The sequence below is a fragment of the Lissotriton vulgaris genome, chromosome 1_1 (genome assembly GCF_964263255.1).
Source record: "Lissotriton vulgaris chromosome 1_1, aLisVul1.2, whole genome shotgun sequence".
NCBI lineage: Eukaryota > Metazoa > Chordata > Amphibia > Caudata > Salamandridae > Lissotriton > Lissotriton vulgaris.
In genome coordinates this window covers 1,676,788,969-1,676,816,055 of record NC_141685.1, presented here as the reverse complement: position 1 = coordinate 1,676,816,055, position 27,087 = coordinate 1,676,788,969, and the positions used below count along the sequence as shown (strand labels likewise).

The following is a 27,087-nucleotide window of genomic DNA, read 5'->3' as shown; positions in this document are numbered from 1 at the left end:
CAATAACGCCACACATGCGTTAGAGTGCAGATAGTTACAACCACGCAAAGCGACCTAAGTGAGAAACCAACTAGGGCTTTACTTAGAACAAACCCGTGAAGCTCACGATCGACGGACATTAATAACCAAGAGCGCATAGAGGGTGATAATACTAATCACCTTGAGCTGCCATTACCTGCGCGGAATGATTACCGCTTTGTCAACACAGCGATTGATATTTAAACACAAGATGTGCATAGAGGAACACAATTCGAATTAAAATCGCTTAGACCAGTAACAAAATTTGCAAACACCACGCTGCCAAAATACCTTTCGAACACAACACTGTTTTACTAATGACACCACGCCCCTATGGCATAGTATATGGATACCCTATAGGGACACACAAAGAGAACTTTGCTAGATAATAAGAACCTATCTACCGAAACGCACCATCTTTAGATTGCAATATTTTTATCGCCTCAAAGTGTAGTAATAAACACGGTAGTCTTTAATGGGACTGCTCTGATGAATTGAGTGCACAATATTGGCACAATTTTTTTGTGATATCTCAAACGGAGATTTATACAGAGTGCTGAACCTGTACCCCCATATCTGTATGTTTGTTTCTTCTATTTCAGGTAACTTGACCTATCTAGAAACAGAGTGTTTAATAATAACACCACTGAGTACTTCACAAGTTGTGTAAGTAACTGATTTGTTTTTATATTGTCTGTCCTGACGAATGCTCCGTAGACCCGGCTGGGCGAAATGGAGCTGAAACATGTTGACTCTGTCAAAAAGTGATATAAAGAGATCCAGTAACACGATCTGCATTTATACCCACTTACTTAAATAACAAAACCTCACCATATGTTAATTTAAAGTCTCTTGCGGAGAAGTCTTGCTTTTTAGATACATTTTTCTTCCTCCTACTGTTTTTTTGGGGGGTGCCCTCACATCTCTGGACACTACTACTCATACCAGAGGTTGCCTCAGGCTTAAGGCTGGCATACAGCACAAATTTGGACACCCAATGATAATGCCATAACGCATATGTGGGGCGGAAAAACGATATACACCGCATAGTTAACATAGCGTTTATGAGGGTGATTCAATCCAACCTACGGTTACATAGTTACAAGTGTCCAGTCTCTCACTTGGTTATGTGAAAAAAATAGGGCAACAGCTATATCCCACAGATGTTAACCCGGTGAGTTTCATCGGTGAGAAGATCGATATGCTAAGCTTCAGATGGCTTACCTTCACATTTAAAGGGAGGTCAACAAGGGGAAAGTTATATGTGGCCAAACCGGCTCCATCTGTGCTTGGCTGGATGGATGGATCAGAAGATTCTGCATATCATCTTTGACCCCATTAGTGAAAAAAGGGTACTGGTAGTTGATGAAACCAGTAGGTTGGGAGATTTCTTGGTTAAAACATTTCCAGGAGTTTTTGGAAAGAATTTAGGGGCACTCAAAGGGTTCGAACATAATATTGTACTTAAGAAGGATGCTGAGCCTAAGGTCCACAAAGCAAGACCTGTCCCTATGTTGAAAAGAGACAAGGTTAATAAGGAGTTTGAGGGCTTAACAACAAAAGGTGTGATTGAGGAAGTGGAGAGTTCGGATGGATTTCTCCGGTTGTGATCGCGCGCAAAAGCAATGGAAAATCAGCTTATGCATTGACTTGCGCCACCTAAATAATAACATTGTTATCAAGAAATTTCCCCTGCCCAAGATCAATAAAATGGTTTTATCACTAAAGGGGGCATCCTGGTTTTCCATCACAGATCTATCGGCAGCTTACCACTAGGTGATACTCACATCTGAGTCAAGAAAGCTCACTGCTGCCATTACACCATTTGGGTGTTATCTATTCAGGGGCATGTCTTTCGGCCTTGCCTTTGCCGCTGCAGTTTGTCAGTGGTTGATGCACAGGCTGTTTGGCGAAATGATTGGCATGAGTTTCTTCCACGATTACATTTTAGTCGCAGCTGAGTGTAAAGGAGATCATGACCATATTTTGAATGATGTATTAGAAGTATTAGAAAGGGTGGGTTTGACTGTTGAACTTAACAAGTGTAAATTCTCACAGAGAAATGTATCTTATTCGGACATATTATAAGTGAGGATGGTGTGAAACCCAATCCTTTGTTGATCAATGTCATTGTTGATTCACCTGCCCCTATTACAAAAGATGAGGTGAGATCCTTTTTAGGCATGGCCGAATATTGTGCCAAATTTATACCTAACTTTGCCAGCAAGGTGTATAAAATAAGTTCACTTCTCAAGAAGAATGTGAAATTTGAGTTGTCGGCTGACTGTGAGGCTGGAGTTTCCTTAGTCAAAGCCGACTTAGAAAAGGTGAGTGCTTTAAGCAGTTTTGATCCTAACTCAAAGTTTTTTGATCACTGATGCAAGTGATAAAGGATTGGGTGTGGTCCTATCGCAAAAACGGTGGGACGGTTGCGAGAGGATAATCTTATTTGCGTCTAGAGCCTTATTCCCCACAGAGAGTAAATATCTTATCATAGAGAGTGAGGCACTGGCCTGTGCCTGGGAACATTTTCGTGCTTTTGTTTGGGGCAAGTCAGTCACTATTTGCACAGACCATCGACCTTTGGTGAGAAGTTTTACCACCGAAGGCAGTGTTGGGGCCTCCGCCAGATTAGCTAGGATCTCCATGAGGATGAAATAATATGTGTACAAGATTGTCTATATGCCTGGCAAGGACAATGTTGTGGCTGACTTGTTGTCGAGGTTACCTGCACCCCTAGAAGAATGTGTGGATGATCCTTGGGGGAGTTTTTGGATCGCATTTGTTCATGATTCTGGGGTACCAGCTATCACTAAGACTGAATGGTTGGAAGAACAGCTCAAAGACAAAGATTTACTTGCGGTGTCAGAACATATCTGTAAAGGCTGGCCTAGGAAAGATAGCATAACAGGTGATTTGAGACCTTTCTGGGAGGTGAGAATGGAACTATCACTGCATAAGGATTTGGTTTTGAGAGGTGACAGGATAATTCCGCCTAAAACTTAGCGAAAGAAAGTGTTACAACTGTGCCATGAAGGTCATTTTGGTATTATAAGGACCAAATGTGTGATCAAAGGCATTTTTTGGTGGCCAGGAGTAGACTAGGAGGTTGAGAGATTTGTAAGAGTGCTCGATTTGTTGCTCTGCAGAAAAATTCTTAAAGACCTTGAGGCCTTCCATGAGTGAGGGTTTAATTTGTAGTCTTCCCTGGGAAGGTATAGCAGTGGACATTTTTGGACCAGTTGGCGAATTCAAAGAATATGGTTTGGTTGCGATTGACTTATTTTCTAAATGGCCTGTTGTTAAGATCGTGGAAAAAGTGGACACGCACACTGTCCTTGAATTCCGAGAAACTATTCATCATGGTAGGTTAACCCGTTAGCGTTTTAAATGATAACGGAGTGCAATTTACTTCAAGGAATGCTAAAGATTATTTTGAGAGGTGTGGTATTAAGCACAAGACCACTTCGCTGTACTGTCCAAGTGGTAAAGGTACTATGCAGCGCTTCAACCTAGTGCTAAAAGGAGTGATTCAAGCAGCCATGACCAAATGGATGGATTGGAAACTGGAGATACAAAAAGCGGTAAACAGGTTAGAGTTGGTATATAAGAAAAGGAGCATTACGATGCAAATTATGGTACCAAAGATGTCCTAGTTAAAGTGGGCGACTGGGTTTGCATTAATAGGCCGATTATAGTTCCTAAGGGTGAGAGCCAGTTTGAAGCACCACACAGTTGATAGAGGTTCTTCATAATGTATTTAGACTGAGAGATGGTAGAGTCTGGAATCTTAAAAGCGTTGCTTCAGATTTGGAACAACAACCATATGTTGATGCCCCACCCCCTAAAGATTCATCGAATTTTGAGTGGGTGGAAGTCTATTTTAATTGCAGTACTTTCAATTCTTGGTTGGCTTCTGATGGTTTCCATGGTAATGAACTGATAGGGGCAACCAGGGTACCACAGATTTAAGACATGTTCAAGAGGACACTCTGCCCCTAGAGGAAGCTTCTTCTGTAAGGAATGAGGAGGGATTTCCGGGTACCTTTGAATCGAGTACCATTGAATTGAGTACCATTGAACCTGTTGGGGGACGTGTGGACATGGGCGACAATGGTAAGAGGAAAAGAGTTCTTCCCGGGTGGCTGAACGAATATGTAATGTAACTTGTATTTAGTTCTTTGTTTCATTCCCATTGATTTATACATTACTTTATTGTTCTCTACACTATTGTGTTATCTTCCCTTTATATTGCAAGGAGGGGGGATGTGTTGTATAGTACATTTCTATTATGTATTGTATTTCCCTTTAAATGTGCGTGGGCAGAGCGATGCATGGAATGCTCTTGTGGTTACTTCACGGGTTCCAATCCAGGGCATCAGTTGTTACCGTGTCCTGGAGTGGAAGCTGTGCTGCCTGGCTTTTGCCTGTTTTCCTCCTTCACTCAAGAATAAAGCTTTGGATATCATACAGAGTTTCAGTCATCATTACAGGATCCTACTTCGTTTACAAAAGTGGCCACAATTTTGAAACAACTAAAAGTGCAGAAACAAGAAATTACACAAGAAACTAAATGAAAATTGCAAATTTCTGAAAAGGAGCCTGAAAAGAAGCCTGAGCAACTCCTGGATGCCCCACGGGTGTCTTCTATAACACCCTACAGAAGTATGTTTTGGGTCTCGTACTTTATGTGGCTTGAAATCTGTCAGACTACAGTGAGGCGACATAATTGAACATCAGAATATTCGTAGTATCACCTGATGCTTGAAACCTGCAGCGTACAGACTTGGACTATTGAGCATTTATTATTATAAGCTTGAAGTCAGAACACTCTGGAAGGTCAGTTGAAGGTGTGTATGCAGTGTGCCGTTATCAGACCCATGTAGTTGCCTGTGTCAATATATGCAGTGAACAAATGGCATTTCCGCTATTCGGCAATGCAACTGAAAAGGGGAGCTGGGGAGTCTGTGAACCCTGATGTACAAGACATTGGTGTGCGGTAATGGTCGGAGTGCAATGGTGACCTAAAGCAGTGGAGACAGCGATAAGCAGTTGTATCTGGGTGCCGGCCTGAGCTTGTGTTACCGGTATTCTGTTAAGTAAGCGGGAGGTTCTCTTATAGGCGTGTGGTACCACAAGCTGAGCGTTCCTGCTGTTTCCAGTTCAATGTACGTCATAGTGAGAGACGCGCACTGCCAAAGTAACACAGTGAGTAAGATGCTGGTTGTCGCCTTGGTAACCCCACACCGCTGATGTCATCTAGCGGTGTTACAATATAACGTAATGCAATGAGCAAGGACGTCGCCTTGGCAACCCCACAGCGTCGCGTTATTGAATCAGTTGTTCTGCAGCAATGTATCAACACACCAAAATCTAGAACTACGCGAGGAGGAAGCAGTCTCTGAAGATTGAACAACGGTGACTACGGCATACCGGAAGCAGCTGGCTGAAGGGAGAAACCGACCCAACGCGGGAGATGCCTGTGCCATGAAATCAGAAATCCGTGTTGACTGCTTCTGCTTAAAAATTATTGCGCACGAGCAGCGAACTGAGGTATCTTGCACAGTGATTGTTTCCAACCCTAGTACAGCACTATAGTGACTCAAGCGTGCTAGTCGGTCTGAGGACCCACTTATATTTTGCACTGGTGTATTGCTTCCTGTGAGCCTACCTTCTGGGTTTCCGCTTTCACGTCGCGGGTCAGAGGTGGACTCATTCTGGTGCTATTTGTGCTGTGGGCTCAGGTGAGAGGTAGCTCACCTAATATTTGATTAAATTGACCTTGTTTAATTCTAATGCCATGCTTAACGTTGCCGTTTGTGCATACCGTCATGAATTTTCTAGTTTTTTTGTGCGAACCAAGCTTGGAGGCTATTGTCTGTGGTAGCGTATGATACATGGGGTGGTGTGTGAGTGACTGTTTGGGGCAGATTATCAACATCCGTGTTTGCGATTCTCAAATAGCGATTTTTTGAGAAACGCTATTTGAGAATTGCAATTGGATGTATGTAGAAAATCGCAATTCTTTAGCCATTTCAAAATATTATACTTTCCAATTCATTTTTATGTGCCAGGAGGCACATAGGAATGAATGGGAAGTTATTCTCAATTTGCGATTCGCAATTTGAGAATCGCAAATTGACAATAATTTCAAGGATGAAAGGGTTTCATAAGGACACCCTGATGTACCCCTGAAATGTACATGTGTGCGCATATGGCGCACATACATGCCCTAAGGGCATGTATGTGCGCCACATGGCACCTTCACAAATGGCAAAAAGTGCACTTGTGAAAGAAATCGCAAATTACCACCAACTTCAAGTTGCTGGTAATTTGCGATTTCTTAATTAGAAATCGCACAACTTGGGTGCTTCATACATAGCATTTAAGGAATCGCAATTTGCGATTCCTTAAATGCTGACGCAAAATTAAGGAATGGCAAATTTTGTGATTCCTTAATTTTGCGATTTCAATCATACATCCCATTTTCCGATTTTTTTAGTCGCAAACGCTGCTTTTTTGCGAATCGCAGCGTTTGTGACAAAAAAAACGGATGATACATATGCCGCCCAAGTCTTTTAGTAGTACATGTGGTTATGAAGTAAACAGAGCATATATTTTTTGTTGTGGTCACACAGTAGTTAGTAGGACATGCAGACACACTCATTATATATGGTGTCTCACTATTTATTTGTTTACAATGTCATGCAGATTCTGATGCGTGTTGTTTTGGAGTTTTTATGTATTCTCTGTTATGTGTTTATGTGCGCGAAGAGACCTGATGGTGAACCAGCGCTATACAAAAACCAATTAACATAACATAACATGTGTGTGACTATTGTGTTGGAAAAAACACATTGCATGATTGTCTGGATAGTACCCAAGTGACAACGTCCTTTTATTAGGAATGCCTATGGTTGTATTATACCATAGTGTGCAACAGTATTCCTGTAGCACCTACAAGTGTGGGGTGTGCAGGTTGCATCCTGCCTGGAACATGTGTGTTCCTGGGCATAGCGAGATGTGGTGTGCTGTAGGGTTCGGCATTGCGACAGTGGTGGGGTTGTTGAGGTTGCTTCCTGCCTGGAACAAGTGTGTTCCTTCGCTTAATTTGACGTGGTGCATTGTAGTGTTCTGCAGTGCGTACAGTGGTGGGGTGTGGCGGTTGCATCATGCCTGGAAAAAGTGTGTTTGTTTGCTTAATTTGACGTGGTGCGTTGTAGTTTTCTGCAGAGCGTACAGTGGTGGGATGTGGCGGTTGCATCCTGCCTGGAACAAGTGTGTTCCTTTGCTTAGTATTGCGTGGTGCGCTGTAGTGGTTCTGCAGCGCTTACAATGGCGGGTGTGGAGGTTGCATCCTGCCTGGAACAAGTGTGTTCCTTTGCTTAGATTGACGTGGTGTGCTGTAGTGCTTCGCAGTGCGTACAATTGTGGGGTGTGGAGGTTGTGTGTGTTCTTTTGCATCGCAAGATATGTATGTAATGTGTATTTGTGATCTATGTTTGTAATGAACTTCCTTCACAATTCTAGGAATGTAATGATTCATGTCAATGTGACGATTCATGTATCTGATAATTTTATGTTCTCCTTCCTTTACAAATCTAGCAATGCAGTGATTCATGCTGTATTATTTTATGTGACCTAATTTAATTTTAATATTTTTAAGGATGAAATGTGATCTTTCCTCATGTTTTAGGATTGGTTGCTTACGTGTACAGCAAGTGTGAATATATGTTTTCTTTTACTTTGCTTCCTTTTGTTTTTATTATTTTCTGAAGGAAGGAGATGTGTCATTTCCTGTGTCTCCTAGTTCCTTGCTGCTCAGCCTGTGTGAGCGTGATGTTGTATAATGTTCATGAGTGCATGGTTTGGATGAGTGGTCAGCTGAAATGAGTGGGGCTGAGCAGCAGGATGCTGCTCCCGGTGGCGTCTTTACCATCTTACCTGTAACCTAATGAACTACATAATCCACACTACTGGCATCTGGACTAATTACCTACAAGGATCCTACTTCGTTTGCAAAAACATTGCCTCACATAATCTCTTACACATGCTCTGTTTTTTGCACACAAATACACATCTACAGGGTTAGCTACAATTGTTCTTGTTGACAGAATTAGAGTCTGTCCGTGCCTGCAATTTAGTAAGTGTGCCGCTTCATCTTTCTGTATCTTCCTGGGGTTGACAGAGTCCTAGAGCTGTGTTGTAATCGGGACCGGACCGAGGTTCTTCAGCCAGCTAACGTGAACCTGGTTAAGCTGTCCCAGGCCGTGCTGGAGGGAACGAGGATACAAGCTCAGTCTGTTACCAAACAGCAGATCCAGACTCAACAAAACATCCTGGCCCGACCCGGTTGAACCAAACCAGCCAATTGAAAGTGCTCGGAAAAGCAGTTAGGTTGGCAATGCAAGACCAAGATTTATGAAGCAGGCGCTGAAACAATCATACAATTAGCTAGATATTTATACTGCTCTCCGGTTATCTGAAACGTGCTGCAATTAGCCAATCATAAGACGCGTGGTTCCTGGGGTGGGGGAAAGTGTATAGTAAAGTGTCATGATGGTACCCACCGCAATGGTTTGCATACCCGCTGTTGGTCAGAACAGCATATGCGTTGATGCTCGGCCCCTATGAGTTGTCGGAGGAGAAGATCTGGTTATTTTTAGAGAAGAAAATTAAAAAGTGCTGGTACTCAGTACAGGGGAGTACTGGCACATTTAAAGCACTGGCTACACTGCTAAGCTGTAGTGATGCACTGATGTATTACAACAGACAAGCCTGGCCTAGACTGCCAAACTCAGTGCTTAATTTGTAAACAGATAAGTACCAGGGTCCTCCTCAGAAGGCCACGGCAGCTTGCACCACCCCATTGCCCCGTCAGTGCTGCCAATGCCAGTGCCAACAAAACTACTAACCATCACACTCTTCAAGTGTGACGATTCAGACTATTCCAAGCCCCCAAAGCTATAAGATTGGCTTGGGCAGCAGGAATTAGTAATTTATAATGTACATCTATTTAATAAACAACTGTTGCTCTGCTCTTTTCTAAATTACACAAACACAACCATGTGGTAGACTGTCATAGGTGCCGGTGTTGACACTTAAGTGGCGGTGTCGAGCACTAAAAAACCACCGGCTCAAATTAAGAACTTGTGAGACAGACTAAAATTAAAAACGCTGTGCCAAACAGTTGACTTATTTCATTCAATTCTAAGACTAAAAACCTTGGTGCCTTATTTTTTTTTTTAAAGAGGATAACTGAAATGTACACACCAGGATTCGGGATTCTCTCATAAATGTCAGAATATACCTCAATAGCAAGTGTAAAATATTCATGTTACTGGAAAACTAAAATAACTTCACACTGGCCGCAATCTACACTTATGAGTGTGTACAAGCATATCCTGTCACCACAAATATCCTTTCCAACATCCCTCATGCTCAGGGGTGGCGCCTCCGCTAAGAGAGGAGCGTTGCCCCACTGCTTTAAATCAGTGCAAAGTAAAAATAAAATGATAATAATGGGACGTCAATTATCATAATTTTATTTTAACAATTCCAGTTGCACTGCAGTGCAGCCTCGTTGAAATGGCGGGGCCCCGCCTTCCCCGACTTTGAGACCGGAGGAGGAGTGGTGGCTGCACCCAAAGTGCGCATGACGCTTTGGCCGGCCAAACCGTCATGCACATTTTGCATGCTCTCCACAGACTGTATTATACAGCTTTAATGGAAAAACAATTCCCTCAATGCTTAGGGCAGCGTTATGATTTGTCGGGGGATTCTGGGAGGCTGGGTGTTTCCTGCTGGGTGAAGAGCGGCAGCTGCGACGGCGACCTCCAGGTAAGTTTGCTTTTCCTTCTTTACTTTTTTCCCCCAACCCCCTCTCCATCTGACCCACACCACTGTTCCCTACCAGCCGCCACTGCCCATGCTACTATTAGGGAAAGACTTTTGGTGGCCTACACATAGTGAAAGTCCCTTTAAAATGAGCCTGAACAAAATATCCTGTTTTCATCCAAAAACACAGGATTGTCCGGCAGTTAAATTGTACAAGTCAGAGGTGTGAAAGTATCCAACCTACGAAACAAGGTACCAGTCAGAAAAATATGATGTACCTAATTTCCTGGATGTATTTAGTTGTATTGTATTGTCATCTACGTTACTATCTGTTGCAGTCCATTTCCCCCACCTCCATAAGCATAAAAGCACGTGAGGAGACACACAACTGAGGTGTAGACTTTCCTTTGCACAGCACTCAGGGGGAAGGGCAGGGTTACACGTCTAGGTATCATGTCGAGTGCTCTATTCCCTCCAGAAGTCCTGGTGGTGTGATGTACTAGGCAGCAGATAAGTAAAGGTCAACATGCTTCAAAGCTTCTTCATCTGCCGAGCTTGCCTTAACCCTCCTGAGTTTTACTATTAGGAATGCTCTGCTGAAGAGTACGTGATAAGCCGTGGTTTAAACGCTGTTAGGTTAGGTGAGAGGGTCCTGTATTCCAGAGGAATCGTCAGTGTGTGTCTGGATACTTAGGAGGGAAGTTGATATCAGTGGTTCTGGAGATGGAAACTTAGCCTTTTGATGCAATTCAGAAGGTCAAAGGACTGGAAACATGTTGCAGAGGTAGCTGGGAGCATTGGGAAGAGGGAGAAAAAGCAAAGCAAGGCCCAGACAAACAGTTGCAGGCAGAGCATGTTTATAATGAACTGTCAATACAAGCAAACATCTGCAGCCCTGTCTTCAAAGAAGACAAGCCATTAACGGTCCTCATCACTGCTGAATGAAATAAGCAGTGCGGAATATCTTATGTGCTGCTAGGTGCCAATTCTACTTGGTTCATCCCGAAGTGTCAGGGCTCATCTGTATGATTAACTGACTTTTTGATTAATTTGCCTTTTTTCAATTAGACGCTTTATATTTTTGCGCCTTGGCTAGGCGAGGAAAAGCGAAAAAAAAGCTCGGACATTGATAATGAACGAAGATAGCGCAGTAGATTAATGTCAGCTCAATCTGCTGCTTATAGTGTGAAATTATTATACATATTCACAGCCAGATGAAGCCTGTCACTTGTGAAACATCGTGTCCTCTTGAGTGAAGACTTTAACCTGCTCATGGCGCTGCGGTGGCGCGCCCCGGCCTGCAGCGACACTCCAACACACAATGGCTCTCTCAGGGGGGGTCAAAAACTCAGTTTATACAGTCAAATTAAAAGGGACTTCAGCCAAAATCATAGGTATCCACAGCAGCTGCCAATGTTGCACAACAACACACACTATGAATGTCTGCATTATCCCACAACTGTCAACATCAAACAGCAGCCAGTCTTACCAGCTGGATCTGCGGTCTTGTTGGTTGTGTCACCTTATACTTGGTCACCAATAGAAATAAATGAAATAGTGTAGTAACGACAAATGCCCTTCTTCCTTATACAGAGGGTTTATTCTGAATACCACTCTTTACGTGGTACTTCCTTCGTTGGCCAGGATCCAACGACATCGGATAGAACACCCCCAAACAGAACCTTCAACAATAACCTGAGCAGCAGCAGGATAGAATGCAGGGCAGCTTTCACCACCAGGACTACTACACATCCCTTCTCCTTATACAATTTAAACAAAATTAAACATGTGAAAAACAACAACAAAGTTGACAACAAAAATTAACATTTCGTACAACTCTAGAACATATATACAAGTTCAAATACCATATCAAGAGGAATGATTAGAGACAAAGAATGTCTCCCTCTGAAGGATGAATAATTCACATTAGACAGAGAAGAATCACCACACATAATCCTGTAATCAAACCAGTGCTCTCATCACTCATTACACAATCCTGTAATCTAACCAGTGCCCTTTCTCACTCTCCTCCCACGTATGGGAGTCGCACCCACATTTTGCAAATGCCTTCTGTCAATTTCTCTATCTCCATGACTCAAACCATCAACAAAAATCAAGTCAGACCCAACAGTACGCACCTTACAGTCACTAGCTATCATCATCACACCCCTGCAACCCCTTTTGCATCTTCCTTCCACCCCCTCTACTCTAGCGCAGTCTTTTATTCTTGTTATGTTATGTTATTTATATTTGATATAGCGCACAACTCACCCGGGGGCATTTCGGCGCTGTTGTGGATACAGGGATGGGAGAGAAAGAGAGGACATCAGAATAGGCGGGATTTGAGAAGTTTCCTACATCTGTAGTAGTTCAGACATGGAGTGGAAGCTTGTTCCAGTGGTAGGGAGCAAGATAGGAAAAAGCCTTTCCTCTGCTGTGAGTAAGGTGAATGTGAGGAACGCATAATAAGGCTTTATCACAAGATCTTAGGCAACGGCCTGGAGTGTAGGTTTTGATTTTTGGTTGCAGGTAGAACGGGCCTTTCCTTTTAAGGTCATTATAGGTGAGGCAGATCTTAAAACGGGACCTTTTCTTCACTGGAAGCCAGTGCCGTTCCCTCAGCAAAGGAGCCGAGGCCCCGCCTGATGGGCCATAGAGAACAAGTCTGGCTGCAGTATTCTGAACCACCTGGAGTTCGGCAACTAGGGTCTCGTTGACATCCGCTAGGAGGACTTTGCCATAGTCCAACCTGCTTATTACTAAGGCTTGGACAAGAGTCTTACAGGCAGAGGTTGAAAGGTAGTGGAAAATTCTGCACAGAAGGCGCATAATATGGTAACATACTCCAGAGATGGCCAAGAGGTGTTCTTTCATTGTTAGTGCTTGGTCTATTTTCAAGCCAAGATTCTTTACTGCTTGTTTGGGTACCTGAATGGAGCCCAATTGGTGCGACCACAAATTGTCTATCCAAATAGAGGCAGCTTTCCCAAACAGCATGATCTCCGTCTTATCTGCATTGAGTAGGAGATAGTTCCTGTTCATTCAATCACAGATGGCTAGCATACCCAAGGTGAAACTCTTTTTTGCCGCTATCAGTTCACATCAAAAAATTGCAAAAGAAACAATTGATGGACAGAATGCTGGACAATGCAAACAGTCACAAGGATCTGGGTTTAATCCACCATTATTTTGCTCACCACACTACCCCAGTTTGGATCCAGCCATATGCAAATCAGTCTTGACCCTTTTCCTTGTGGAAACAGTCCAACCCGAACTGCCAAGCCAGGTCCTCCCTGGACCGGAAACAAGCTTCCTGTGATCGGTTTCAGGGCATCACCCTTTCTTAGCCAGGCTAGCTTGAATCTAGTGGTATAAACAACTTGGCGGAAACTATTACAGGACTGCACTGATATGCCAATAGTTTCAGCCCGTCGTATACCTGCTCTTATTTATGCAGACAACGCTGTCCTCATGAGAAGAACCCCAATAGCCATGCAGACTCTGATTACCACTTTTAGCTTCTTTATGACCAAGTTAGAACTACAGGTAAACTGCACCAAAACTTTCTCTATGAACTGTGGCGGTAACGCGAAACAAAAGAAAAAAACTATGTACATAGGATCGATTCCTTTAGACCATACTCCAACATTCCCATATTTGGGGATTCTGTTTGATTGCACTGGTAAGTGGAGCTGTGCGATCAAAGCTAGGGATTTATTATTTTCTAAATCTATAATGGCCCTTAAATCGTTCAGCAAAAAGATGGGAAAAAAGCCTGTTAAAGAGCTCTTATGTATATATAAAGCTAGTTGTGTTACGGTGGCATTATATGGGGCAGGAATCTGGGGTGATTCAAATGTCAGTAGGTTACAAGTCACTGAAAATGGGTTATTGCGATATCTTCTAGCTGTCCCAGAGAGCACGTCCAATTATAATTGTCACACCGAATTGGGTATTACTTATCTGGAAGACTTAATTAAGGTGCAACCGATCCTTCTATGGCATCGGGTATGGACTACAGAAAAATGCCACCTAAATCGCCTCATTTCGGGGGGTGCACTGAAATTAGATGGTGGGAATAGGATACAATGGCTGTGCTATATTAAGGCATTCTGTGATAATATCAACCATCCGGAATTTTACATAGACCCTATGTCAATGTTTAACATCACTAGGAAAGCACTGAAACAGCTAAGTCTAAATTTCCTAGAGTACCAAAGAGAACAAACAGAACTGCTAAAAAAGACAGTAATTGCCCATCAAATGATAATAAAACCAAGGGTTATTCAGCCTTACCTAAACCTCCAAATGAAAGACCAAGAAAGGTTCTTGCTGACTAGATTTAGATTTGGGATACTGTTTAGACTGCTGAGCTTTCCTGTTATAAACGATAGGTCAAAGGAAATTTGTAAATGTCCGTGTGACAACGTCTCCACTCAATCGGATATCCATATTTTATTTTTTTGTAGATATTATGTTACAGCTAGGAAAAGATGGATTATGCCCATCTTAAAATGTATGAACATGAGACAGTGCCGCCAGCTTTTTTAGCTATACCATTTTTGGATGATATTTTCTCAGTGGCATCCGTCTCGGCATTTCTTAAAAGTATTTTTTATCTACGTAAGACATTGATTATATGAAATCCATTATTTTAAATTCTGGCCCATGTTAAATACTGTGTTTATTGACTATATAATATTAATTATGACGATGTAATATTTGATGTGATTTGATGTACTTTTATAGTTATTTATGAAATATAACCGAATAAAGTCTTTTGAATTGAATTGAATCTAGTGGTGTAATGAGCAAGGGAGCAATGTCTGGGCATAACCTTCCCACTTAATGCTGAACAATGCAAACATTCACCCCCAGTCACATGGATCTGGGTTTAATCCATCAATATTTTGCTCACCACACCGCCCCAGTTTGGATCCAGCCGATATGCAAATCAGTCTTGACCCTGTTCCTTGTGGGAACAGTCCAGCCCGAACGGCCAAGCAAGGTCCTCCCTGGAACGGAAACAAACATCCTGGGACCGGTTTCAGGACATATCCCTTCATCAGCCAGGCTAGCCTGAATCCAGTGTGTGGTGAGCACAGGATCCTGGAAGGGGGGGGGGGGGGGGGGGGGGGGGGGGGCGATAGATCTGTGCTCCGTTCCAGGCAATGGTAGCGGAGAGATTTATTTTATCTAAGGAATCAGAGGTGGTAGTCATAATCCATGTTACATTAAATGTATTTTTGAAGGCTATGGCACAATGCCTCTGTCTAGTGTTGGTCCTCTGTTCAGTTTAATCAGCTTGTAGTTATCAGGAATGGCTAGCGCTACGGCTGGAAGGTTGGACAGATTCAACCACGTTTCCGTCAGGAAACAACCATTTGGGAACTGAGAGGTGATTAGATCCCATAACTCATTTGCATGTTTGGTTAGGGATCTTACATTACAGGGAAAGCATTTTAGGTCATTCCTGAAACGTGTGGGGCTGGAGTCAGTCCCTGTGTAGTTCTTAAGTTTATTGTTATTTTGAAAATAGCAGTTGAGACAGGCTACCGGACCCTCTAGATAAGGAGGGTAATTGTTAAGGCATAGATTTGGTGTGAGGCACAATCATTTTTCAGCACCCTCAGATTATGAAGGGTTGCCTAAGGAATAATAGTAATGGTGGGGTTTGATATCACTTACCCTTGGAGAACCAGGGGTCCTGACTTCTGGTGACGTCTAGGCACGGACAGGTGCAGACGGGCTTGCCTTTGGCCCGATTTGGGACAGCACTACTCTTCTCCTGTTCTATTTCTTCCCGTCTTCCAACTCAACACACTTCACACTGTCCTCACTTTACGTGGCCCTTTAAATTTTGACTAACTAGTGCCTGTACTTCCAGAAGGGAGCTTCACTAAATCTCCTTCCTCAATCTATTCATTTTCTCTCTCCACTCCAAGTTTATTTAAGTGACTATCTTTATGTAATCACTTTAGTACAAACTTGGACCTATGTGTCCTACACCTCAGCAGTGAATAAGGAGATTTGCTGGTTGCACCGTTGATATATGTCCTATAAGACCACAACATATAAAAAATGGCTTGTCCTACATCTAAGTTTCTCTTTAGAGTGCATAAATACAATTACAATTTACAATAAACTGAAACTATATATTTGATAGAAGGAGGGAATTTACCAGCCCACCTCTACGTGGCACAACAAGAAATATCTGGAGATAAAATTAAGCTTAGAAGGAGCTTAAAAGCTTTCCAAATGCGATAAAGGAACTGGATTGGAGATGTGTTCAACAGTCAAACGTCAACTTAGTGCAATGTCTGCATGGATTTTCAGATGTTACAGGAAAACAATTCTGTAAAGCATGAGATAGGTGGTCAGGGCACTGAAGGCCTGCACCAGTAAGTATTGTATTCAAAGGTTTGGGCAAAAAATGGTAGTGCAAAGAGCTGCGAACTTGACCTTCCTAGTTCCCTCAATTTTGGAACACCAAAAACACATGGCACAGGATGGCTCAGCACACACCTAAAAATCTAAATGTAAAATGGCAGAAAGTGCAATACAATGTTCCGATTAATAGTTGACACACAAGCAAAAATCTACCAAAGAATAGAGTGAGTTCTTCAAATTATTTGAAAAAATATCCTTCTTTTATTGTTTTATATGGTATTTCTTCATCAGACTTCGTTCACTTTTAAAAACACAATACAAAATTCATAGCCGACGCGGCACGTTTCCTCCCAACAGGACTTCTTCAAAGCTTTTGATAAAAAGCACCACTCTTGTGAATTGTACGTGATATTACTTTTAAGGGGTATAGTTGCCCCCGATTTGTACAGATTGAGTACACGTGTGGTCCGAAGTCAGGATCTCAGAAATAAAAGAAGGATATTTTTTCAACTAATTTGATCGGGTGAAAACTCTTCCTTCAGATAGTTGTCATGAGGTGAACTAGGTCAGCTTCTTATTAACGGGACTTGGCTCTTCCAGTGCTCACAGTATCCAAGCCATCCATGAACTATGTTCCACACCACCCTCAATCTACAAGCACAAGCCAAAGCTGTAGTTTAAAAGTGTTTCTATGATCGCAAATTTACTGCCAAGCTGTTGCATTACCTCCTCGTCCTGTCTTCCTCGCCACAGTAATATACATATGAGCCTCCGGCTCCACATAGAACTCCAAGTAAAATAAAAGAGCAGCGCTCTAGTCTCCCCTCCCTCCTCCAATATGGCCCCAGAGGCTTCCACCAATCCCATAAAAGGACACATATCAAGCAACTCAGCCTGTTCTTTTTTTCTGCACTTCTCCGAGTGCTTTGACTTCCCTGCTGGTCAGGTGAGTGGAGCTGGGTTCCTGCTTTAGCGGTTCCCTGCGTCCTATGGTATCTAGTTGGGGGACGTTAGTTTTTTGTACTATGTGCTGCCTTCTTATTTCGTTTTTATTGTGGGCGTGACATGTTTTTCTATTTCATTAAGGTTTTGTCTCCCCCTTCTATTGCCTTGGTGCCTCGTGTCCTGCTTTAGCGGACTTGCGTGGCCTTGCGGTTTACGGCGGTTTTAACTTCGGACGGGCCGACTGGTGTCCGGTTTGCCATTTTGTGACGCCGCCGCCGGGCTCCGGCACCCCGCGTCTCGCACTGTGTGTTCTGCCTTTCCCGACCGCGCGTCCTGCTGAGCGGACGTTGCGCGGCCGGGTGCGGGTTCTCTGGGAGCCGGAGGCTTCCTTTCTGTTCCCCTTACCTTCTACCTCCCCGGCATGGTTTTTCCTGCATCTTCGGGTCTCGGCGCCGCTGGAGACGCATTAAGGGGTTGGCGCGCTGCGGTCGTTACATCGTTGTTTACTTATGGGTGCGCGCGGCTCTTCCAGTTACATTTCTAGCCTTCGAATGGGTTCGGGGTGGGATTTGTTGGTTGCTTAGCAACCTCGGGTCCTATTTTACCAGGCTGTTCTGCGTTTTGCCTGTGTTTGTGTTTCTTACACGGCTGGCTGTCATGGATGTTTCCTCTGGTCTGGGTGTTCCTGATCCCTTGGACGTGGCTTCCGGTTCGGGGGTGCATGTTCCCTCGATGGAAATTTTGCAGCAGATGATTAATACTGCTGTTTCTGCTGCTTTGCAGGGTCATGTTCCTGTCCCTCCTCCTAAAAAGGCGAGGGTGGATGGCGCTACTGCTGATGCTGATTCAGATATTGAGGAGGAGGTTGATGTCAGGGGTCGCTTTGTTCAAGGTGCCGACCTGAAGGAGGTACTGGGACACATTCGCAAAAACTTGGTGTTCCCTGCTTCTGTGGTGCCTCTGGAAGACGATCTGTTCTCGCAATATCGTCGTCCCGAGCCTGATTCTTTGCCTCTCCATTCCTCTGTCTTGAAGGTCCTGGAGAATGAATGGAAGGAAGTGGACAAAGGTTCCTTTCCTCGTTTCTTGAGTAGGAGGTACCCTCTTCAGGATTTTGCGGTGAAATACCCTGCCTCCGTGAAGGTTGACTCTTTGTTGGCGAGCATGTCTTCACATGGGTCCGTTGTATCGGAGGACTCTTCTCCTGCGGACCCGGTTGACCGTAAGGTGGATGGTGCTGTGAAACGCACTTTTGCGGCTGCAAATTTTTCTATCAGGGCTGCGGCCTATTCATCTTACACTATCCAGTCCTTGCTCAAGGATTTTCAGTCTCTGTCGGAGTTGTTGGACCAAGGGGAGGATGTTTCTTCTACCCTGGCGATGATGGAGCAGCAGGTCCGTCTGCTGTCGGATGTCTCCTTTGATTCGCTGGGGGCTGCTGCTTCTGCGGCCGGATCCTCTGTGGCTGCGAGGCGTCAGTTGTGGCTCCGTTCCTGGAAAGCTGATGCTGCACAGAAAAACTTGCTTATGAAAATCCCTTTTTCTGGGGTTAAACTTTTTGGTTCGTCTCTTGACGACATAGTGAAGAAGACGGCGGAGGACCGTAAACTGCTTGCTCCTGACCGTCCTGGCAGATTCCGTGCTTTTGGTTCCCAGCGGTCTTTTGGTACCTCGAAGAGGGGTCGGGCTGGTCAGCCATTTCGTGGACGGGGGCGTGGCCGGGGTGCTCCCTCCTTTGATAAGTCCCGGTTCTCCGGCGCTTCTGCCTCATCCGCTCCTGCTTCCAAATCCTGACTGGATCGCTCCTGGTGTCGGTCCGGTTGGGGGTCGACTTTCTTGCTTCATGGACTCTTGGCGCGAGACTGTGTCAGACCAATGGGTGCTTCGCGTGATTTCGGAGGGTTTGCGCATTGGATTTGCCCAGACGCCCCCAGACTGTTTCAAGGCCACTCCTTGTCCCAGAGATCCTGTGAAAAGGTTGGCGCTTTTGGAAGGCATCGCTTCCATGGTGGTCAAAAAGGTGGTGATTCCTGTGCCCTGCGATCAAGTGGGGAAGGGGGTGTATTCCATACTTTTTCTGGTGTCCAAGCGCACAGGGGATCTTCGGCCAGTGATGGACCTGAAATGGGTGAATACTTTCGTCCCTCACCAACGGTTCAAGATGGTTTCCCTGCCTTTGATCCTTCCTCTGATCTCTCAGGGGGATTTCCTTGCATCGATCGACCTCAGGGATGCTTACCTTCATGTTCCTCTTCATCCGGAATTTCAGAAGTTTTTCCGGTTTTGTGTGCAGGGTCGTCATTACCAATTCCAGGTATTGCCTTTTGGACTCTGCTTTGCTCCCCGGATCTTTACTAAGATTCTGGCTCCTCTTATTGGACATTTACATGGAGAGGGAGTTAGTGTTTTTCCTTATCTGGACGACATTCTAATTTCTGCTTCTTCTCTTCCTAAGGCGGAGTTGCATGTCCAGAAGGTGTGCCATGTCCTGACGCATCATGGGTTCCTCGTGAATGTGCCGAAGTCCTCCCTGGTTCCTGCTCAAGAATTGACTTTCATTGGGGCTCTGTTCAAGACTCAGTTGGGGATGGTGTTCCTGCCCCCTCCCCGTGTTTTGTCCCTGATGTCTGCTGTTCGCTCCCTGTTGGTGGGGGTTTCTCATCCTGTGAGCCTGTGGTTGCGAGTTCAGGGTCTGATGTCGGCTTCCTTGTTGACGGTGCCGTGGGCTCGCCTTCATATGTACCCGGTGGTGTCCCACATTTTATCGCATTGGGACCCCTGTTCCCTCGATATGGATGTTCTGGTTCCTATGTCGGAGGAGGTTCGGGTGGTCCTGGGTTGGTGGTTGGACGAGGGTCATCTGTCCAGGGGCCGCCCTTTTCTGATTGTTCCCACCCGCGTGGTCACTACCGATGCCAGCCTGCTGGGATGGGGTGCTACTCTGGGGGTTTCGGCGGCTCAAGGGATTTGGCCTCTGTCGGTTTTGTCATGTTCCTCCAACTACAAGGAACTGAAGGCCGTCCTTCTGGGTCTATTGGAATTCTCAGCTCTTGTTCGGGGTCACCACGTGCAGATCCGGACGGACAATCAGGTTGTGATGTCTTATGTGAACCATCAAGGGGGGTGCAGGGTTCGCTCCCTCAGTTGCCTGGCGCGTCGGATTGGTTCTTGGGCGGAGGTGCATCTGATGTCCCTGTCTGCCATCTACCTACCTGGTGCGGAGAACACTGTGGCGGATTGTCTGAGCCGGGTGTTTCCTTCCATGGGATCCTTGTCTCTCACGAGGTGGATGTTCAGGAGGTTGCGGATGATGTTTGGTTGTCCGATTGTGGACCTGTTTGCCTCCCAGGACAATGCCCAGACCCGTTGTTTTTGCACGATTATGCCTTGCCGGGACGCCTGGAGGGTGGACGCCCTTTCGTTCCCTTGGCCGGAGGGTCTGCTGTATGCATTTCCCCCTGTTCCCCTGCTTCCGGCTGTGCTACAGAAGATCAAGAGGGAGGGGTCGTTAGTGCTTCTGATTGCACCTTGTTGGAAGCGTCGCCCTTGGTTTCCCCTTCTGAGGGAATTGGCTGTGTCTCCGGGGTGGCCCTTGCCGTTCGTGCTGTATCCTCTGATGGGTCCTCTTCTTCCTCTGCCTGTGTTCCGTTCCCTGGGTCTGCGGGCCTGGCTCTTGAGAGGGAGTCTCTGATACGTGGCGGTTGTTCGGTGGCTGTGGCTGGTGTCATTCAGCAGTCACGGAGGCCTTCTACGCTTAAGTCTTACGCCAAGCATTGGGATCATTTTGCTTCTTGGTGTGTTAACCGTGGGCTGACGTTGGATTCTTTGGATCCTGCTCGCATTCTGGACTTTCTGAACGATGGGTTTGTGTTGGGTTTGGCCATTTCGACCCTTCGGGCTCAGTGGGCCGCCATTCGGGCATTTCATGTCCTGCCTTTGGTTTCCATTTCTCCGTTGGTTGCTCGACTTTTTAAGTCTCTTTCTTTCCAGCGGCCACGTCCTATCATGTGTCCTCCTCCTTGGGACCTTCCTTTAGTTTTGCGTTCCTTGCAGTTGGCTCCGTTCGAGCCTTTGGAGTCTGTGGACCTGAAGTTTTTGACTCTCAAGGTGGTGTTTCTGGTGGCGATTGCCTCTGCCAGGCGTGTGGGAGAGTTGGGTGCTTTCCTTCGTTCTGCCCCGTTTTTGTTGGTTTTGGCGGACCGTGTGGCCTTACGCCCTAATCCCACTTTTGTTCCTAAAGTGGATTCTTTTTTTCACCGGTCTGCCGAGGTGGTTCTTCCGGTTCTGTGTCCTGATCCCTCCTCGGCTGAGGAGTCCCTTTTGCACCTCTTAGATGTTCGGCGTGCCTTACTGATTTACATTTCTCGCACCTCTCCCTTTTGTAAGGTTGACTGCTTGTTTGTTAATTATGGTTTGTCGCGTCAGGGTATGAAGCCCTCCCTGTCCACGATCAGTCGGTGGATTAAGGAAGCCATTCTTTTGGCCTATGCTTCGGTATCTGTGGTTCCATCACTTCCTGTTCAGGGTCGTTCCACCAGGTCTGTTGCTGTATCCTGGGCTTCTTTCAAAGGGGTGTCTATGGAGGATGTTTGCAGGGCTGCTACGTGGTCTTCTCCGCATACCTTCATGTCCCATTACCGCCTCCAGATTGGGGGTGGGGGTTCTGTTTCGTTTGCCTCTTCTGTTTTGACTGCTGGGGTGCCTTAAGAGGTTGTCCATTTTTTGGGTTGTTGTGCCTCTGTATATTAAAATATGTTTCGCTGCACTGTTGGTGTGGTCTGTTTTCCTTACATGAAGCTGATTGTTTTGGTATCGGCTCATATGTATATTACTGTGGCGAGGAAGACAGGACGAGGAGGTAATGCCCCGGTTACTTACCGGTAATCTTCATTACTCCGAGTCCATGTCTTCCTCGCCACAGTATAGTTTCCCTTCCCTCCCGGCCCTGGTGGTGGCTTCATGTCTGCGGCTTGGTTTTCAGGCTGAGTTGCTTGATATGTGTCCTTTTATGGGATTGGTGGAAGCCTCTGGGGCCATATTGGAGGAGGGAGGGGAGACTAGAGCGCTGCTCTTTTTTTTTACTTGGAGTTCTGTGTGGAGCCGGAGGCTCATATGTATATTACTGTGGCGAGGAAGACATGGACTCGGAATAATGAAGATTACCGGTAAGTAACCGGGGCAATTCTGAAATGAGACGGACCTCGTCTTGTTTGTTTCCACTGATTTTTTTTCCAGAGGCTACTTCTAATGAGTTTCCTGAAGATCCAGGACAGGGTCTGGCTGAATGTAAAAAAGTTACTATTATCTTACAGCTCATTTGCCAATGTAGGCACCTCACACTTCTCTGATAACCAACAAATAAATCGTCCACAATATGATATACTCCTTATGAGATTATGGTTGCATGTGTAGTGCCCCTAGTGGCCTTTAGGTGCTAAAACACTGTGGACTTTCTTATATGCGGGTAATATACCTTAGTGTCTTTGAAGTTAGTCAGACTCCTGCATATAATGGGTCTGCTTCCATTGCCGCAACCTATCCCTCAATATGCGATATTCAGAACCTGGAATTACGTTTTACCAAATATTTAAACAATCTGGTGTGCTGATGCATCTACGCAAAACTTTTCTAGAAGGGGTGTTGCTTATGTGTTCTTTCGTGGTCATATTTACTTCTCCTTCAGTAAAATGCACTGATGCCTCGATTGGAGCAAGTTCAAAATAGTAAACGAAACTGTGGAGAAGTTGTAAAATAAAATCAACTGTACTTTTTTATTCTTGAAGCAAGAAGTGCTATACTTCATTACCCATGTGCCTGCAGGCAGGCATATGATACACAACATCACACACCGTGTCTTGAAAAGCCATTCACTAACGTGCCAGTTGTCAATTTTGACACTTTGCAAATAAGTCAGCTCCGAAGAGAGACAGTGTCGGAAGAACAGGAGAAATAATAAATGCATAGAATATTTTTGTGAACACAGGCAAAGCATTATTATTCATTATGTATTTTTAAGCAGTGCCCAGAGTATGGAAATTGAGTTTGCTGTAAAGGATTCCCAGGTCCGAACATTCATAACGCTTCATATTTTATACATTTATATCGGCATTAATTCATGACTATCATAAGTGACAAACCATTTCCATAAAAAAGACAGAGCTCTGCAGGCCTCGGCTTTGGGGTAAGCGCAAGGGCCTCCGTGGCTGCATTTTAAGCATTTTCCTAAAATCAACAGCGCATTGTCTTCTGTGGGAAAGAGGTAATAGGGCAGATGGGGCAAGAGGTTATGTGGCTGGAATGTGTCTGCCATTAGCAGGGGCTCGTGGCGCTGTTGGCTGTCCTCTTTGCATCTCAACACGAGATGCTTAGGTTTGCACTGCAGACCGGAGTCTGACATGATCAGAAGCAGTGTTATGGGCAGACTCTGGCTGGTTGGGTGGCATCTCATGTTCAGGGGGCTGTGTGTGTGATGAGTGCAGGGGCAGCATTTCACACCTGTATACACGTCAGCCAAGTGATCCTTGCCCGGTAATGAGTGACGGTGCAGGTCTGAAGGTAACAGCTGTCCACATGTTTGTGCCTGGTGCACTTTGCTGGCTAACACTGCTTGGAACGGCGTGCCAGCTGACTATGAGGCAGGTGGGTGCTGTGCTGGACGCATGTGGGAGGTTGTCTAGCCGGCACTGCTGGCTGCGGCTGTGTTTGTAGTAATGCTGCGCAGCTTCTCAACAGGTGTCTTAAGCTTGCTTCCCAATACAGCCCATACCCATAGCATACAACGCTTCACACTGCAGCGCCAGCTGGACGCGGCGTCGGCAAGTGTAACCAATCCCAGCAGAATCGTAAAGCGGAAAGGCCTCTTACTCTCTCTTCCAGTCTGGCCAGCTGCTCCTTGTAGTACTCGTCCTGCTTCTTCAGCTGGCGCTCCTTCTCTTCCAGCTGCATGGCCTGAAACGAGATGTCAACACGAAGTCATAATCAGTAGGAGCACTCTGCAGCACTTTCCACACAGTCTGTCAAGTCATTCAGCCAAGCACAACTTGGTGCCACAAGAACCAACGTCACAGGGACAGCAGTACAGGGCTCAAAATGTGGGTGGGAGGGGAGCTAAACAGGAGACTCACCCAGGTCTCCAGCTCCTGAAGCATGACAGGAAATAAACAATAGGGTTACACGTGAGATTTTCCACACATTCCAACCCAAGAACCTACAATTTAGAAAATTTTACAGGTGTATTTTCCTACCACATTAATCTCGCAGAATTTTTTTAATAATAATTGCATTGCGGTGTGTGAAGAATTTGTAAAGATATCCTGGTCCCTCTTGCACCAAGTGATTTTTCCTAGAAACAAAAAAGCGTTACAATAAAACGAATATAAGCGGGGACGGGTTTACCTCAGGCCCGCGAACGGAGCCATACCTCAGCACTGAAATACTCGTCTGAATGAGCTGGATTGTTGTATGCAGTGGTTGATACAGTTATTCAAGCAGTTTCTAAATTATCCTAACTTTCGCAGTTCCTGGACTATGGCACAAGGTTATCGAGCGCATCATACAATTTTAATGTTAGAAGGGCAGCTGGCATTAGAAATTCTGGTTACAAATACCAACAAGCATTTGCAATGCAATAGGTCTCCCAGTAATTAAGTTTGAGCTTTTGGCATTGCTAAATATTGCAACACTAATTGCAACAAAAGTCAATAAATTGTAGGCCAAAAAAAAGTGTATTTATTTTTGTAGCAATGGCGGCATGCTGCACTTTAGATGAATATGTTTAAAAGTAAAGTGTGCCATACTGCGATTACTGCAATAGTTAATTGTGGATGCGTTAACAATTGATGTGTGCAGTGATGGCTAGTGGTGTGTGTGCCTGTAGAAATTGTGCACTGATGGCTGGTGGTGTGTGCCTGGTGGAAGTGTGCACTGCTGGCTGGTGGTGTGTGTGCCTGGTGCAAGCGTGCACTGACAGCTGGTGGTGTGTGTGACTGGGGAAAGTGTGCACTGACGGCTGATGGTGTACTTGGTGAAAGCGTGCACTGACGGCTGGTGGTGTGTGGATGACTGGTGAAAGTGTGCACTGACGTCTGGTGGTGTGTGCCTGGTGGAAGCATGCACTGGTGGTGTTTGTGCCCGGTGAAAGCGTATACTGACGACTGATGGTGTCTGGTGAAAGTGTGCACTGATGGTGTGGTAGTATGTGGTTATGTGTGTGTTGTGTGGTTGTGTGCGTTGTTGTGTGTGTGGTTGTATGTGTGTGCGTTGTTGTGTGTGTGGTTGTATGTGTGTGGTTGTGTGTGGTTGTGTGTCTGTGGTTGTATTTATGGTTGTGTGTGGTTGTGTTTGTTGTTGTGTGGTTGTGTGTGGGTGGTTGTGTGTCTGGTTGTGTGTGGTGCGTGTAGTGTGTGTGTGTGTGTAGTGTGTGTGTGTGGTTGTGTCATGTCAGACATGTGCCTTTTCCCAAAGAGGGATCTATAAAATGCACCCGACATGAATGAAGCCCCTGCCTCGTGATCGCAGTACTCAAAAGTGTTAAAACAGAAAAATGAAGTTAACAAATGGGTGAAATCGCGGGGTACAACCTGCTCATTTCTAATGAGTACTACAGAAAAAAAACTAACAAATGAGGGGACACCTACCATACACCAAAACAGGCAGTAAATACTGTAAACGAAGCTATGTTAAACATTAAATAAACCGGCTGTCTGTATAAAAACAAACGCCTAGCCGAAGGCATTTGATTCAAACAATCACGTTAATGATTTGCAAACCCAAAGCAAAATATAAGGGCAAACTTACGTTGTGCTCGATAAATACGTTGATAAAGTACAAATAGAAGTATTCTAGAAATGTCAAATGTGCACAGAAGCCACACTCGAAAGGGGCGGCCTATATTCTACCTCTGAGGACGTACTACAGCTCGCACAAGTTGACAATGGTAGAAAAAAAAATGTAGTGCACATCGCTAATAAACTCAATGGCATGGCACATGGCCAACATGCTAGAACATAAATAAACAATATGTCCCCACCTGAAAAGAAAAATCATTGTTAGTCAAATTACACCTGTCAATTCTACAGAAGATGTGATGTGTGCGCTTGGGGAATGGAATTCATGGGCTAGGTATTGCATAGAGTACACACACTCCAGAAATTCACATTAGAGAGGCACAAACCAATGGAAAAAGAAAAACTCACTCCCCTTTCGAGGTCAGGCACCACTATATTAGAACACTACCGTACGAATAAAACCAAATAAAATACACCCTATGCTAGTTTTCTTTAATCAAATAAAAAGGTGCCAAAACCTGGAGGGTGCGTATAAAGACCGGTGCAAATTATGAGCCACTGAGATGCATTAAATCTGCCAATACAAAAAAACAAAGTTTCTAATAAATGCAAAGAAATGTGTCATTGGATGTCAATATATACACTTAAACTTTCAGGTGTAGCACTTCGGAGTAACTACATACGTTTTCAAAATTCGACTTTCAACTACCTGCTTTGCCCCACTAAGTATCTGTTCTCAGTGGACAATCAAAACGTGGACATTGCAACAGAAAGTTCCTTTTAAATGTGCACATTCCCATGCCAACCACAAAACACCTGTTCAAGATCACAGGATAGCACCCCAGGGAGTGGACAGCAGTCTACTATGTAAAAACTAGCAACACTCGGTACTAGCCACCGCTCCGGGGACGTATTTAGAACTACAACGTGATGTCAGCAATATGGCGTCTGTAGTCTTTGTACAGAAGCAAGTGCGGCATGTGTATCTAGGAAAATTCAAAAGGGGAAACAACCTGAGCCCAAAAACTCTTTGTCAGTGAAAAGCGCACCTCCGCAAACAAGTGTAGGGATTTAAAATCCGAATGCTCCCTAGATGCGCCGCAATGTCCTG

At 44.9% G+C, this 27,087-nt stretch overlaps 1 protein-coding gene across 1 annotated transcript in view; it reads right to left on the bottom strand.

Moving 5' to 3' along the window:
• Positions 1–27,087, bottom strand: part of CHCHD3 (coiled-coil-helix-coiled-coil-helix domain containing 3) — a 1,074,460-nt gene that overhangs the window by 359,558 nt on the left and 687,815 nt on the right. The window contains exon 5 of the mRNA XM_086918923.1: positions 24,055–24,138. Within this exon, the coding sequence (XP_086775049.1) occupies positions 24,055–24,138 (84 nt within the window). The remainder of the gene's footprint in view (positions 1–24,054; positions 24,139–27,087) is intronic.